Genomic DNA, 12,537 nt, shown 5'->3' with positions numbered 1-12,537 from the left:
CCAGTGCCTTGCATAATGGTACTAACACTTCCCTATCTCTACTGGAAATAATTGGCTTGATGCATCCTAGGATTGCAATAACCTTTTTTTCACGGCTGCATCACACTGATGGCTCATAAACATTCTGTGATCAACCAATACAGCGAGGTCTTTCTCCTCCTCTGTCACTCCAACAGATAAATCCCCAGTTTATAGCAAAAATTCTTGTTGTTAGTCCCTAAATGCATGACCTTGTACTTTCCACTATTACATTTCACCCAATTTCTATTACTCCAGTTTACAAGGTCACCCAGATCTTCTCGTATGATATTCCTGTCTTCCTCCATATTGGCAATACCTCCCAACTTTGGGTCATCTGCAAATTTTATTAGCGCACTCCTACTTTTTTGTGCTTTTGTACTTTTTGTGCCAAGGTCAGTAATAAAAATGTTTAATAAGATTGACCCCAAGATAGATCCCTGAGGAACTCCACTAGTAACCTCCCTCCAGCCTGACAGTTCACCTTTCAGTATGACCTGTTGTAGTCTCCCCTTTAACCAGTTCCTTATCCACCTTTCAATTTTCTTATTAAACCCCACCTTCTCCAATTTAACAAATAATTTCCCATGTGGAACTGTATAAAATACCTTACTGAAGTCCAGGTAAATTAGATCTACTGCATTTCTTTTGTCTAAAAAATCAGTTATCTTCTTAAAGAAGGAGATCAGGTTGGTCTTGCATGATATACCTTTTGTAAAACCATGTTGTATTTTATCCCAATTACCATTCACCTCTATGTCCTTAACTACTTTCTCTTTCAAAATTTGTTCCAAGACCTTGCATACAATTGAGGTCGAACTAACAGGCCTGTAGTTTCCCAGATCACGTTTTTTCCCTTTTTTTAAAAATAGGAACTATATTAGCAATTCTCCAATCATAGGGTACAACCCCTGAGTTTACAGCTTCATTAAAAATCCTTGCTATTTGAATGTGCAATTTCATGTGCTATTTCCTTTAATATTCTTGGATGGAGATTATCTGGGACCCCTGATTTAGTCCTATTAAGATGTTTGAGTTTGACTTCCAACTCAACTGTGGTACCACATCTGACTTCCACTTCAGATGTGGTAATTTCTGTCTCCATATCCTTGTTTCCATTAGCCACCCTGCCACTACCCCTAAGCTCTTCATTAGCCTCGTTTAAAACTGAGGCAAAGTATTTGTTTAGGTGTTGGGCCATGCCTAGATAATCTTTAATTTCCACCCCATCCTCAGTGTTTTGCGGTCCCACTTCTTCTTTCCTTGTTTTCTCCTTATTTATATGGCTAGAGAACCTTTTACTATTGATTGTAATTCCCTTTGCAAGGTCCAACTTGGCTTGGCTTTTGGCAGTTCTCACTTTATCCCTTGTAGGCGTTCTGCTTTCTATTAATCACCTGTTCGAGATGTTGCTCCTCCAGTTTGGGATTTTTCCCCCTTGCTTGGGATGCAGGCTTCAGAGAGCTTCTGCATCTTTGACTTAAAGTAACTCCAAGCCTCCTCCACATTCAGATCCTTGAGTTCTTCAGTCCAGTCCACTTCCCCAACTAATTCCTTTAGTTTTTTTAAAGTTAAAGTTAACGCTTTTGAAATCAAGGACCCTGGTTGAAGATCTAGTTTTGTTTATCCTTCCATTTAGTTTAACTGAAATAGCTCATGATTGCTCGAACCAAGGTTGTTCTCTACAACCAGTTCTTTTATGGGGTCCTCACTACTCACTAATACCAAATCTAAAATGGCCTTACCTCTTGTTGCTTCTGCAACTATTTGGTGAAGAAATCTGTCAGCTATCCCACCCAGAAAAATCTGGGCACTACTATTATTAGTAGCATTTGTCCTCCAATCCATATCTGGGAAGTTAAAGTCTCTCATAATTACACAATTCCCAGTAGTATTTATTTCTTTAAAAACATTAGGGTGGTCTCTATCCCTATTCAAATTGGATCCTGGTGGTCTGTAGCACACCCCAAGCACTATCCCAGGGGAGCCTCTAGTAGCTTTCTTCCCCAAAGTGATTTTGGCCCAAACAGACTCTGTCTTATACATTCTGTCACTTCTAATTTCTTTAGTCTTCCTCATCATTAATATACAAAGTTACTCCACCACCTTTGCCTTTATTTCTGTCTGTCCTGAACAGCACATACCCTTCAATACTATACTCCAGTCATGACTACTCTTCCACCATGTTTCTGTTATCCTTGTAATATCTTGTCGGCAGGTGTGAAGTTGCATTAAAAGACAGCTAAAATGACATTACCTTCCTCCTATGACTTTGCCATATAAGTACTGAGTTTGCTTGCCACAGAGCTGTTGTGTGATTGTGAATGGGAGGGGAGATGGACCTCTGAGATTATCCATTAAAATGTGGTCCACATTATGAAACCATTTAAGGCCACCATGGATAGATAGATTTTCAAGCCAGAAAAATCTGATATTCTGCATAACACAGGCCATAAAACTTCACCCAGTGATTTCTGTATCAAGCCCATAACTTCTGGCTGAGTTAGAGTATCGTTTTTAGACAGAGACATCCAGTCTTGATATAAGAACTTCAAGTTGAAGAAGTCCACTTAGCTCTGAAGGTGCTGAGGTTTTGGATGGTCCTTAGCTCCTAGGGGAGTTCATTCCACAGTCTGGGACTGGACCCTGAGAAAGTTCTATCTCCTGTCCCGATGAATTTTACCCTGGAGATGGGCTGTGCCACAATCCTTTTCCTGAGGGTCGGGTGACCTTTTAGGTACTCTTGGCTCCTACCATTGAGCACCTTGAAGACAGGGACTGAAACCTTGAATGTGACTCTCTGTTCTGTGGGGAAGTAGTGTAATGAATGGCACACTGGTTTCAAGAGCTCGGTTTCACTAGAACTTCCTGCATAGTAAGGTACTGCTGGCCATATGTCAGAGTAGCAGAATCTGACTTTAAGTGATCAGAAACATGTAGGTGATTTAATAGAACATGACGTATTTACTAAACCACTCAGTCCCATTCCCACAGTCAGCTATGAGTGGACCCTTTGAATGTCAGGCTTTTAATCTTAAATTATCCATAAAATGATACAGTCCACCTAAATACTGCAGAAGTGCTTCACGCCCAGTGTTAAATGAAAATTCATACTAGATAGGCAATCCGATTTTTCTCCAGAGGGAACATTTCATTACTTGTCATATTCCTGGATATTATAAATTTTAAGCCATGATTATGTCTCTCTCCATTATACCTGGCACACTTGGTGCCAACTTTTCAAAGGAGCTCTGCTCCCATTTAGGGACCTAAATACGGCCTGGATCTTGGAACACTCAGAACTCAGCAGCTTCCTTGGTGACCCTCAGGGCTAGGTTTACAAAACCATGGTGAGCTCTTGAAAATGTGGCCCCATTGCTTTGGGTTCCTAATTAGGAGCTGAGTTTTCTTTCTAATAAATAAATAAATAAACAAATAAATAAATAATCTGTCCCAAACTGTTGATGCTGAATACTTGAAAATATCTGGCCTTTGAGCATGTGCTGTGCTCTGTGAAGCAGAGGGGCATATATAATCCTTTCTCCACACATTTTACAGTCCAAGTATATGCTGCTGCTTCTATTGAAGAAATGGCAAAACTTTTAGTGACCTGACTGCAGTAGAATCTGACCCTACTTCAGACACAAGCAATACAGTGAAGTCATGGAATATGGTTGATTAGGGCTAGGTCATGACGCAGCATAGGTGTCTCTTTATTTATTACTTACTTTGAACCAGGAGGCATCACTCGAATCTCCCTTTCCTTTCCTGAAACTCCCCTCACCAAAAAAACAAAAACCTGCAACTTTCTTCAGGATTTCCTTAACGGAACTCAGATCCCACTTGTTTATAAGCATGTTCCACTCTCATGAATGTGGGCTTTTCATTTGCCTTTCAGAACACACGCACACTTAGAAATCAGCGTTGGTGCCTGTTGCCACAGCATCTGGGAGCCTTACAACGCTAAGCGATCAATTAAAAATCAACATGGGCTAACAGAATCTTAGCACCAGCTCCTGCTTCTTTGAATGGATATTTGCAGCTGGTTGGGGATTAAACCACATTATAATGGATTATTCCAGGGATTAAATAAGATAGTAATGGATATTGGGTAGGATTATTCAGTTTCTATTCTTGGAAATATATTAGGACAAATCTTCGTAGTTGCGATGCTGTGCTCTATGGCCACTCAGAACTTCCAACAACAGCAGGGTTAGAATCCAGATACTCTTGCTCCTAAAGCAAAATTCTGCCACTTGAGCTAACAGAGAATCTTTCTTAGCAGTACGGAAGTACACAATTAAGCAGTTCTCAATCCACCCAGTAGAGAGCAATGTCCCACACATACTCTCCCTTGTTCATACAGTCCTAAAACTCAAGAGCACGCAATCACTTTTTCTTACTCTCACAGTGGAGTTATTATTACGCTCTTCTTCAGAGTCAAGGGATTAGGGAGTTGACAAAGAGGTGATTTTAATGAGGTTCTGTATAGTCACAAGGTCCCCAACAGAGCATCCCTGTGTCAATGAGTGTGATTTAACAGCGGCAGAAGAGACACTAGAGACCACATTTTCCAGATTTTATTTCGAAAATCTGGTCCTTATCTAGGTGCCTAAATGGGAGTTGAGCTCTCTTGAAACTCTACCAACTGATGAGCTCTGACCACTTGAAAAATCGGGCTCTGAGCTCTGAAAATCTAGCCTTATGTGAGCTGTGGTTTCTATTTAATTAACCTCACTGGGGCTCGAGCAGTAACAGAGAACGGTTACCAGAGCTGGGAGAATGTGCAAAAAAAAAAAAAAAGTATTTGAGCACTTATTTGAATGAAAACTACAGATTCACCTTGACGGTGTTCACATCCCGTCTAATTCATGTCTCACAACATTTGTACAAGTAACATTTTAATCTGCAAGAATGCTCCTAGACAGTGAAGATCTCTTGGATACTTGAGGAAACACCTTTTCACAAGGTTTTGTGTCGGAACCATCTACTTGTCTCAGGTTCTGAACACCTTTCCCTCCGGTTTATGCATGTTCATCATCAAGTTAGGGAGCAGTTGGGCCCAGATCTTCAAAGGTATTTAGGCACCCAAGGCCCATGCAGTTCAATGGGAATTAGGTAGCTAAATACCTTTGAGCATCTGGGCCCATGTCAGATCAGTCATAACATGAATGAGGAATAGATTTTATGACCATTTTGTTTAACAGTTTAAAATGATGAGCAAGTCTGTAATAAATTAAATCAAAATCTGTTCCTGGATAATTCTCGAACAGGGTAAAAGGGATGATCTATGGGCTGTAAGTAGCTAACCAAACTCTAATGGTGGCTTTTGAATGTTCTGTTCATAGTCTCTGGAAGGAAGATATTTAGGTTGACAGGGGTCTTTAATTTAGTGCACAATGCAAAAGAAGCAGAGAGGAAGAAGCAAGCATTGGCCCAAAAGAATTTGCAAAACCCCGAGGCAATCCTGATTCTCTGACTGCATGACTGATCTGTGTCCCCATTTCAGGGTGTTAGCCCCATTTCCCTTTGTGGTGGTGATGGTTCCCTGCATTGTTCCTTTTTGGTTTGGAACTAATGTGAATGGTACAGTTAATTTCTACCAGAAATGGGAGGAACGGGAGAACAGGGAAATTCACATAATCATGTGTACGGATGTCTTGGGGATTGGTCCTGCTTTGAGCAGGGGGTTGGACTAGATGACCTCCTGAGGTCCCTTCCAACCCTGATATTCTATGATACCACATGGAACAGACTGCTGATATACTACTCACCCACTGCACCTGGAAATGATGGATTGATTTTTAGAGAGCTCCTTTTCCTCCTGCTGTAGCATCTTTTGAGATCTCACAAAAGAGTGTGTAGAGAGTGTATAGATATGTGATCCCACATATACAATGTCCTGTGTGTGCTTATATATAAATTCCATCTAAGGCACCTATTGCTTTGGTATCTCTCTGCTCCCACTCAAGTAAAGTGTCAGCTCCTAAACATTTTGGCTCTGAGCTTTGAAACCTAATAGAACCCAAACCCAAAATAGCAGGGTTGGAAGTTGATTTGTTTGACTACCGCCTCACCCCCAACTCCCACTTATTGGGATTCCACATTAATTAAAATAACTGTCACTGTGTTTACAAATATATATATAATGTTTCCAGAGTTGTTGTTTCCAAGGCTGACAGCAGGGAGTCTTAATAGGCTGGAAGAAAAGGAGGACTTGTGGCACCTTAGAGACTAACCAGGCTGGGTAACCAGTGGGTACAACTGTCAATTTCACCCTTGCCCCACGAGTTTCCCTCTTCACCCCGGTGGCCAGTTCCAGAGGCCAGAGAGTGGCAACAGTGAAATAATCTCATTAGCGTTGCCAGGTTTCCTCTTCCTCCACAGATTACACGTCTCTGGCAGGGGAAATGTTCGGAGAGACAAGGTGGCTCCGCCAACGCTGCAAACAGGGAAATCCACAGTCACGGAGCCTTTCCCTCCTTGCTCCCAGTAGGGGCATGTTGCTACCCTGTCCAAGAGGAGTCGTTGTGTTACACGACTGCGGCGGACAGCCCGGGTAATGGGACTGGCTAGGGGAGGTAGGGAGTTGTGTCGTGTGATTTTAACCACTAGAGGCACAGTCCTGCATCCCCATTGGCAGGAGCCAGACCTTAATGTCTCTCTTTTTCTGTTGACAGGTTTCAGAGTAGCAGCCTGTATTCGCGAAAAGAACAGGAGGACTCGTGGCACCTTAGAGACGAACCCATTTATTTGAGCATGAGCTTTTGTGGGCTACAGCTCACTTCATCGGATGCATGCAGTGAGCTGCAGCTCACGAAAGCTTATGCTCAGATAAATTTGTTAGTCTCTAAGGTGCCACAAGTCCTCCTTTTCTTTTTCTATTGCAAAAGTTAATGGTTCTCTCCCTCTGCCCCCGCTCCCCGGCCGGAGTAGTTCTCCTGGAAATTGCAAAGCAAGGGGGGCGGGGAGGGGGGAAAGCAACCCCCCCACATCCGCAGCTCCAGAGCCTGAGGGTTTGTCTACACTGCCATTAGAAACCGGTGGCATCCAGATTAGTTGCTTGGCTTCCCTGTCTCTTTCCTGTGTTGGTGTCAGCCCGAGGGAGACCCCCAAATCCCCCTCCCAGCTCCAAGCCCTTTTCGGTTAGTCAAAATCCAGCAACCACAGAGCCTTCCCCAGATCCTTCTTCCTCCCCAGATTCCCCCTTCCCCACAATTCCCCTCCCTTCCTCTCGGCCCCGTCCACTCTCCTGTTTGACTCCAGATGTCAGGCGATCAAAAGAAAACTTAGGCTTCCCCTCCTTGCGGCGGGACAGCGGCTGCCGGTGGCTGCCTGCCCCGTGTACGGGGGCAGACAGCAGCGACATGCGGAATAAGCGATCCCGGGATCAAAAGAGAGAGAGGGATGGGCAAAGGAAGGCTCCGATCTGCAGCGGGATGCAGTGATTATCACAAAACGGATTGACACCGTCCTAGTAAATACAGAGAAAAGCGGGAGGGGGAGATCAGGGAGGAAATCGGAGCGGAAAGTGTCCACCTGTCTTTGGAGTCCGTCGTGTTCTTAACTGCCCCGAGCGGACCTGGAGACGTGTGAATGTGACCGTAGTGACCCGCAAATGCGTGTGGACAGCCGAGACGTCCCTCCCTCGGCTTCCCTTCCCACCACACTCTCGCAGAAGCCCAGCCGATCGGGCCGGACCCCCTGTAGCACCCCACCCTGCCACCTGAGTTGACTTGGGGATGGGGGGGAAACGAAAACCAACCCCCCCCAGCAGGCCCCAAGGGCGCACGCGGTGCCCAGTTTGCGAGGCTGCTGCCGTGAGCCATCGCTTTGAATTCCCGGAGAGAGACACAGAAAGTGGGCGTCCTGGCTAGGGCCGAGGTTTTGTCTTCCCCCGGCCTGCCCGGCACAAGCCGAGGGGAATGCGACTCTGGGCTTTCTTCGGCTCTCTTGCTTTCTGATCAAAATAATTCCCTCCCCTGCTCCCTGGCGCCCCAGTATTTCAGGAGTAAGGCTGGCTTATCTTCCCAAAGCTGTTTTTGCTTTACACACACAGGGTCCGTACCTTTCTCAAGAAATACCGACTCTCTCTCTCACTCACGCCTCAGAAGCGACACTGGCTGATCTTCGTGTCCACACAGAGGTGTTCTGGCACGCACACATCAGGTTATCCTGGACACACGCAGACAAAGGTATTTTGTTTCACCCTCTGTTGTATGTCAGGAGAAATACTTGGGTTGATCTTCCTATGGCTTTTTCTTACACGCACAGACACAGAGGTTTGGGGAAATACTAAACTGGGGTGATCCCCCGACAGATGTGTTGCGTTGTGCCCCCAGGTATTCTGCTGTATATTTCTCCATAGGTAGACTGACAGACCGTGTGTGTGTGACCTGATGTGTGTCTGTCTGTCTCTCTCTCACACACACAGTCTGTGGGTCTATCCATGGAAAAATACCGGGCGATCTTTCTGTAACTATTTTGTGTGTGTGGAGATAGACACACACACTCACGTCAGGAGCAATCCGGAGGGATCCTTCTGTAGCGCTTTTGTGTTGTGCCGATACACAGGTTCGCTCGCTCTCGGTCTGTCCCTGTGTCCCGATGTCTGTCTGCCTGTCCGTGGAGCTATATTGGGTGATCCTTCTATAACACTGTTGGTTGTCTGTGGGTGTACGTACAGAATAGCTAGGGAAGGATCTCCCAGCATTTCTCCTGACCTGTGAGTGTTTGTGTGTTTTACGCACACAGACACACACACACACGGAGAACTGCTAGGCAGTCCTTCTCTAGTTATTTTATTCTAGGCGTCTCCCCCCCCCGCCCCAATATTCTGCGCCCCCCCATTCCCGTGGAAACGCAGCAGCGTGGTTGGTGAATGGCTAGTATATTTCAGCCGCGGCACTTGGCGAGGGCGCCTCGGCTCCTCCCCCGTGTGGTGTAACCCTCTCACTTGATCAAATCCTTGAACGTGAACAGTTTCACTGAAAAGCACTTTTCAAAAAAAAAAAAAAAAAATCCCACCAACAGTAAAGAACAAGATCCAACTACCGGGGAGAGAGTTGGGGTTTTTTTCCCCCTCCCTCCTGGTCACCGTTTCCGAGGCTGAGAAGGGGAAAGAGAGGAGCCTTTACAAATCCTACTACGGCTAACCCAGTCCCCCTCCCCTTAAGAAACCCCCCCCGCCCCAAACTCCCCAACTCCGTCGGCGAGGCATGGAGAGGGGCACTGGCTGGTACCCAGCCTGCTCCATCGCGCTGCTCGCCTGGACATGGCTTTTGCTCTTCGCTTGCTGTCTCACCGACGCCGAAATAACTTGCAGGTCCTGCTCCTCCTCATCCTCTGCTCCTTCTTCGCCCTCCTCGCGGCTGGAACAGCAGCCGGAGCTGCCGCCGCGGGGATTATTGCGCTGGCCGGGGGGCAGGGACGGGGGACTCGCCAGGGAAGCAGCCCGGCCGGAGGGGCAGCCCGGCGGAGGATGGGGGGCCGCGGACGAAGAGGACGAGGCGCCGGTTGTGGTGCTGGAAGAGGACCGGGGCTGGGGAAGGGGCCAGCCGGCAGCGGGAGCGGCGGAGGGGTCGCGGGGCGCCGGGGAGGCTCCCCGGAGCGGGGCGAAGGGGGATGGCTGGGCTGGGGAGGCGCCCGGGAATCCCCCGGCTCCGCAGCGCTTGGGGATGGCGAAGGGGAGCGGAGCCTATGGCCGGGAGGAGACGCTCCTGCTGCCGCCCGGAGATGCCCAGGAGGCAGGCGGCTCGGTGGGCAAAGTGACGAGCTCCCACCCCCTGCTGCCCAGGGCGAGGAGGAGCAGCGGGGCCCCCCAACTTTTCGCCCCTGGCCGTGGCCAGGCAGGAGGGGGCAGCCCTTGGGCGGACGGACAGAAAGTGACTCGGGCTCAAGCCAGAGGCTCCAAGGAGGAAGGGAAAGTGACCAAGATGCGCGCAGGCGAGGAGCTGCAATTGACCAGCACCACCTTCGCCCTGACCGGGGACTCGGCGCACAACCAAGCCATGGTGCACTGGTCGGGCCACAACAGCAGCGTGAGTACGCGGGGGCGATGCGGGGCCGGGCAGGGGAATGTGTCTGTGTGCACAGAGCTCGGCTGCTCCGGCTCTGCTCTGGGTTCAGGCGCGTCCCGGGGAGTTTGTCTGAAAGAGCTGCGGCCTCCCTCGCACAAGGGAGTGGGGAGAAAAGAGAGACACCCAGTGTTCATCCTGACTAGACAGCACGAAAAGCACCGGGTCTGAGCTCCGGGAAGTTAGACCGGAGGATTTGTTTTGAACCCAATTTCCCTCCCCTCTCCACAGGGAGGAGAGAGAGACTCCTCCTTTGCGTGGCTTCCCCGGCATCTGTCCATTGATTCTCCTTCTGCTGTTTCTCTTTATATATATAACATGTACCTTGAAATGCCTCAATGGGTCTGTGCGGGAAAATGAATGATGTGCAGGAAAAAACAACAACCCCCAAAACAAAACCTCTGAGGTTGTGTGCTCTGCCTGTTAGAGGCAAGGCAGCTCATATTCATTCATTAAGCAGTAGAAACACACGCTGCTTAATGGGTTCGAAAGAGGAGCAAAGAAGGTGAAGCAGAATTAAAAAAAAAAATCAATTGCATATCATTCCTTCCCCCAAGTCAATAAACGACCAATTTAAAAATTAGTTCAGGCACCAGTGAAAGTTTGTGCTGGAGACTTGCTGGGCCCGGTTTGTGTCAAAAGGCGGCGCTCTTGAAGAGCATCTGTGCCCAGTGTCTGCCTGCTGGATAGAGCGGTGAAAGGAACATTGTTATGTTAGCAACTGCTACCCTATCTAGCTCCATGCTTTATTATACTCCCAGGACAGCCATAAGGGAATTTCAATTTTATTTTAACCTGATATAAGACATACTATTTCCACTGCGCCATAAAGCCTGAAAGCGGGCATAATTTCAAGGGTTCAGGAAACCCTGATATAGGGTGACAATGTGCCCATTATTCTGATTATTACAGCTCGTCGCTGCCTTGAAAATACCTCTTGTACTGTTTTGCCTATATTGGAAATGTGCACGACGCAATTAGAAGTATAAAGTGGAATGTCCAGATCTGAAAATTGTATTACACCTGGGGTTGAATGATCATTTGGGGCCTGCCTATCTAGGCAATGTACAATTCAGCCATCTCTCTATGCTTTTCTGAATGGAAGTTTTATCTCATTGTTATTTATTTTTACTTACCTAATCATGCTGACAGCTATCTAGATGTTACCTAGATTTATTCAGTTTTTAAAGGTAGCTGTGTTTGCTAGACATGAATTCCACAATCACTTAAGATGAAAACAAATATTCATTGAAAGCTGCATATGGTATATTTTAGCATTACACTGTCCGTATGTTTCTTTAAAAATGTATGGAGGAATGTAGTGAAAAAAAAAGAGCCTATAAGCCCTGTTTCTTGTTTTCATTTCAGTGCTGAATTGAAGGAGACTCAGGAAAAGGAGCTAGCATATGGATTCCTAATAGTTATTTGTAATTCTTATTAAACTAGCAAAGGGGACTCATTCTCCAGACACTCTGGTAATAAAGGTTTTTTCAAGGTGCATTTCAGAAAGGGATTTTAAAAATCTCCTTTGCTTATATCTCTCTTTTGTAGAAATGTGTCATTTAAAAAAGCAGCTTTATTTATGTTTTAAATTCAGGTCACTGATAAGGCTAATAAATTAAAGACTGTCAGATTGTTCAGGGCTTTTCACTAAGGTTTTGCCTCTGTCATGACACTGTGTATGGAAACCTTTTGGCTACTTTTGTGGCTGTATTTATTGAAGAGAATAACTGAGTGGTATATGTGGGAGTGACAAGCAAGCATGCTAATAAATAATAGTGTTCTCATGCCATGATTTGTCAAATCTGAGGTTTGGTACTTAGAGACTCGGTTTTCTTCACTGTCCCTTTTGGAGAATACATACTGTAGTTTGTCATTCATTATTATTTGTTTTTAAGGCAGTGTATTGTGCGAGTCTACAGGGAAAGTTACATACTTGAACTTGACAGTGTATGGAGGTACTTTCATGTATTATCTGGGAGAGGCAGATGCCGTGCCTGATATTGTACTGCAGTCCTGCATTTACCCAATTTTCCAGTTGGGTTGAATCTGGTACGAGGAGGTCAAGCAATTTTCCCAAGGTCACACAATGAAACAGTGGTTTGGCTGAGATTAGGGCTAAGGGTTATGATATCTCTGATCACCAAGACTACAATGATGCCCAATCTAAAACCTTGAATCACATATTTTCTTAACTGGCAGTAGAGGTAGAACCGCAGGAAAGGAAATTAGAAATACATGGAGGATATTAACTCATGTCCCATCATTATGCTGGAAGTCTTGGGGCAGTGAGGAGGGCATATGTATATGATTCAGAAAGGGTGGCCTTGAGATAGAAGTAAAGGGCTGGGAGTCAGGAGATCTGGCTTTTGTTCTTGCCCCGCCTCGTGTGACCTTAGGCAAGACTATTAACATTTCTCTGACTCACCTTCCCTGTAGAATC

General features: G+C 46.2%; 2 protein-coding genes across 2 annotated transcripts in view; both read left to right on the top strand.

Moving 5' to 3' along the window:
• CFAP58 (cilia and flagella associated protein 58) overlaps window positions 1-12,537 on the top strand; it is a 450,541-nt gene that overhangs the window by 276,735 nt on the left and 161,269 nt on the right. The gene's annotated exons all lie outside the window — the stretch shown is intronic.
• The window catches only part of SORCS3 (sortilin related VPS10 domain containing receptor 3), a 481,074-nt gene continuing 477,758 nt past the window's right edge, over window positions 9,222-12,537 (top strand). Inside the window, exon 1 of the mRNA XM_073354429.2 lies at window positions 9,222-10,058. Coding sequence (XP_073210530.2) covers window positions 9,237-10,058 — 822 coding nt within the window. The 5' untranslated portion in view covers window positions 9,222-9,236. The remainder of the gene's footprint in view (window positions 10,059-12,537) is intronic.

The sequence above is a fragment of the Lepidochelys kempii genome, chromosome 7 (genome assembly GCF_965140285.1).
Source record: "Lepidochelys kempii isolate rLepKem1 chromosome 7, rLepKem1.hap1, whole genome shotgun sequence".
Classification (NCBI taxonomy): Eukaryota; Metazoa; Chordata; order Testudines; family Cheloniidae; genus Lepidochelys; species Lepidochelys kempii.
This window is presented reverse-complemented; position numbering and strand designations above follow the sequence as displayed.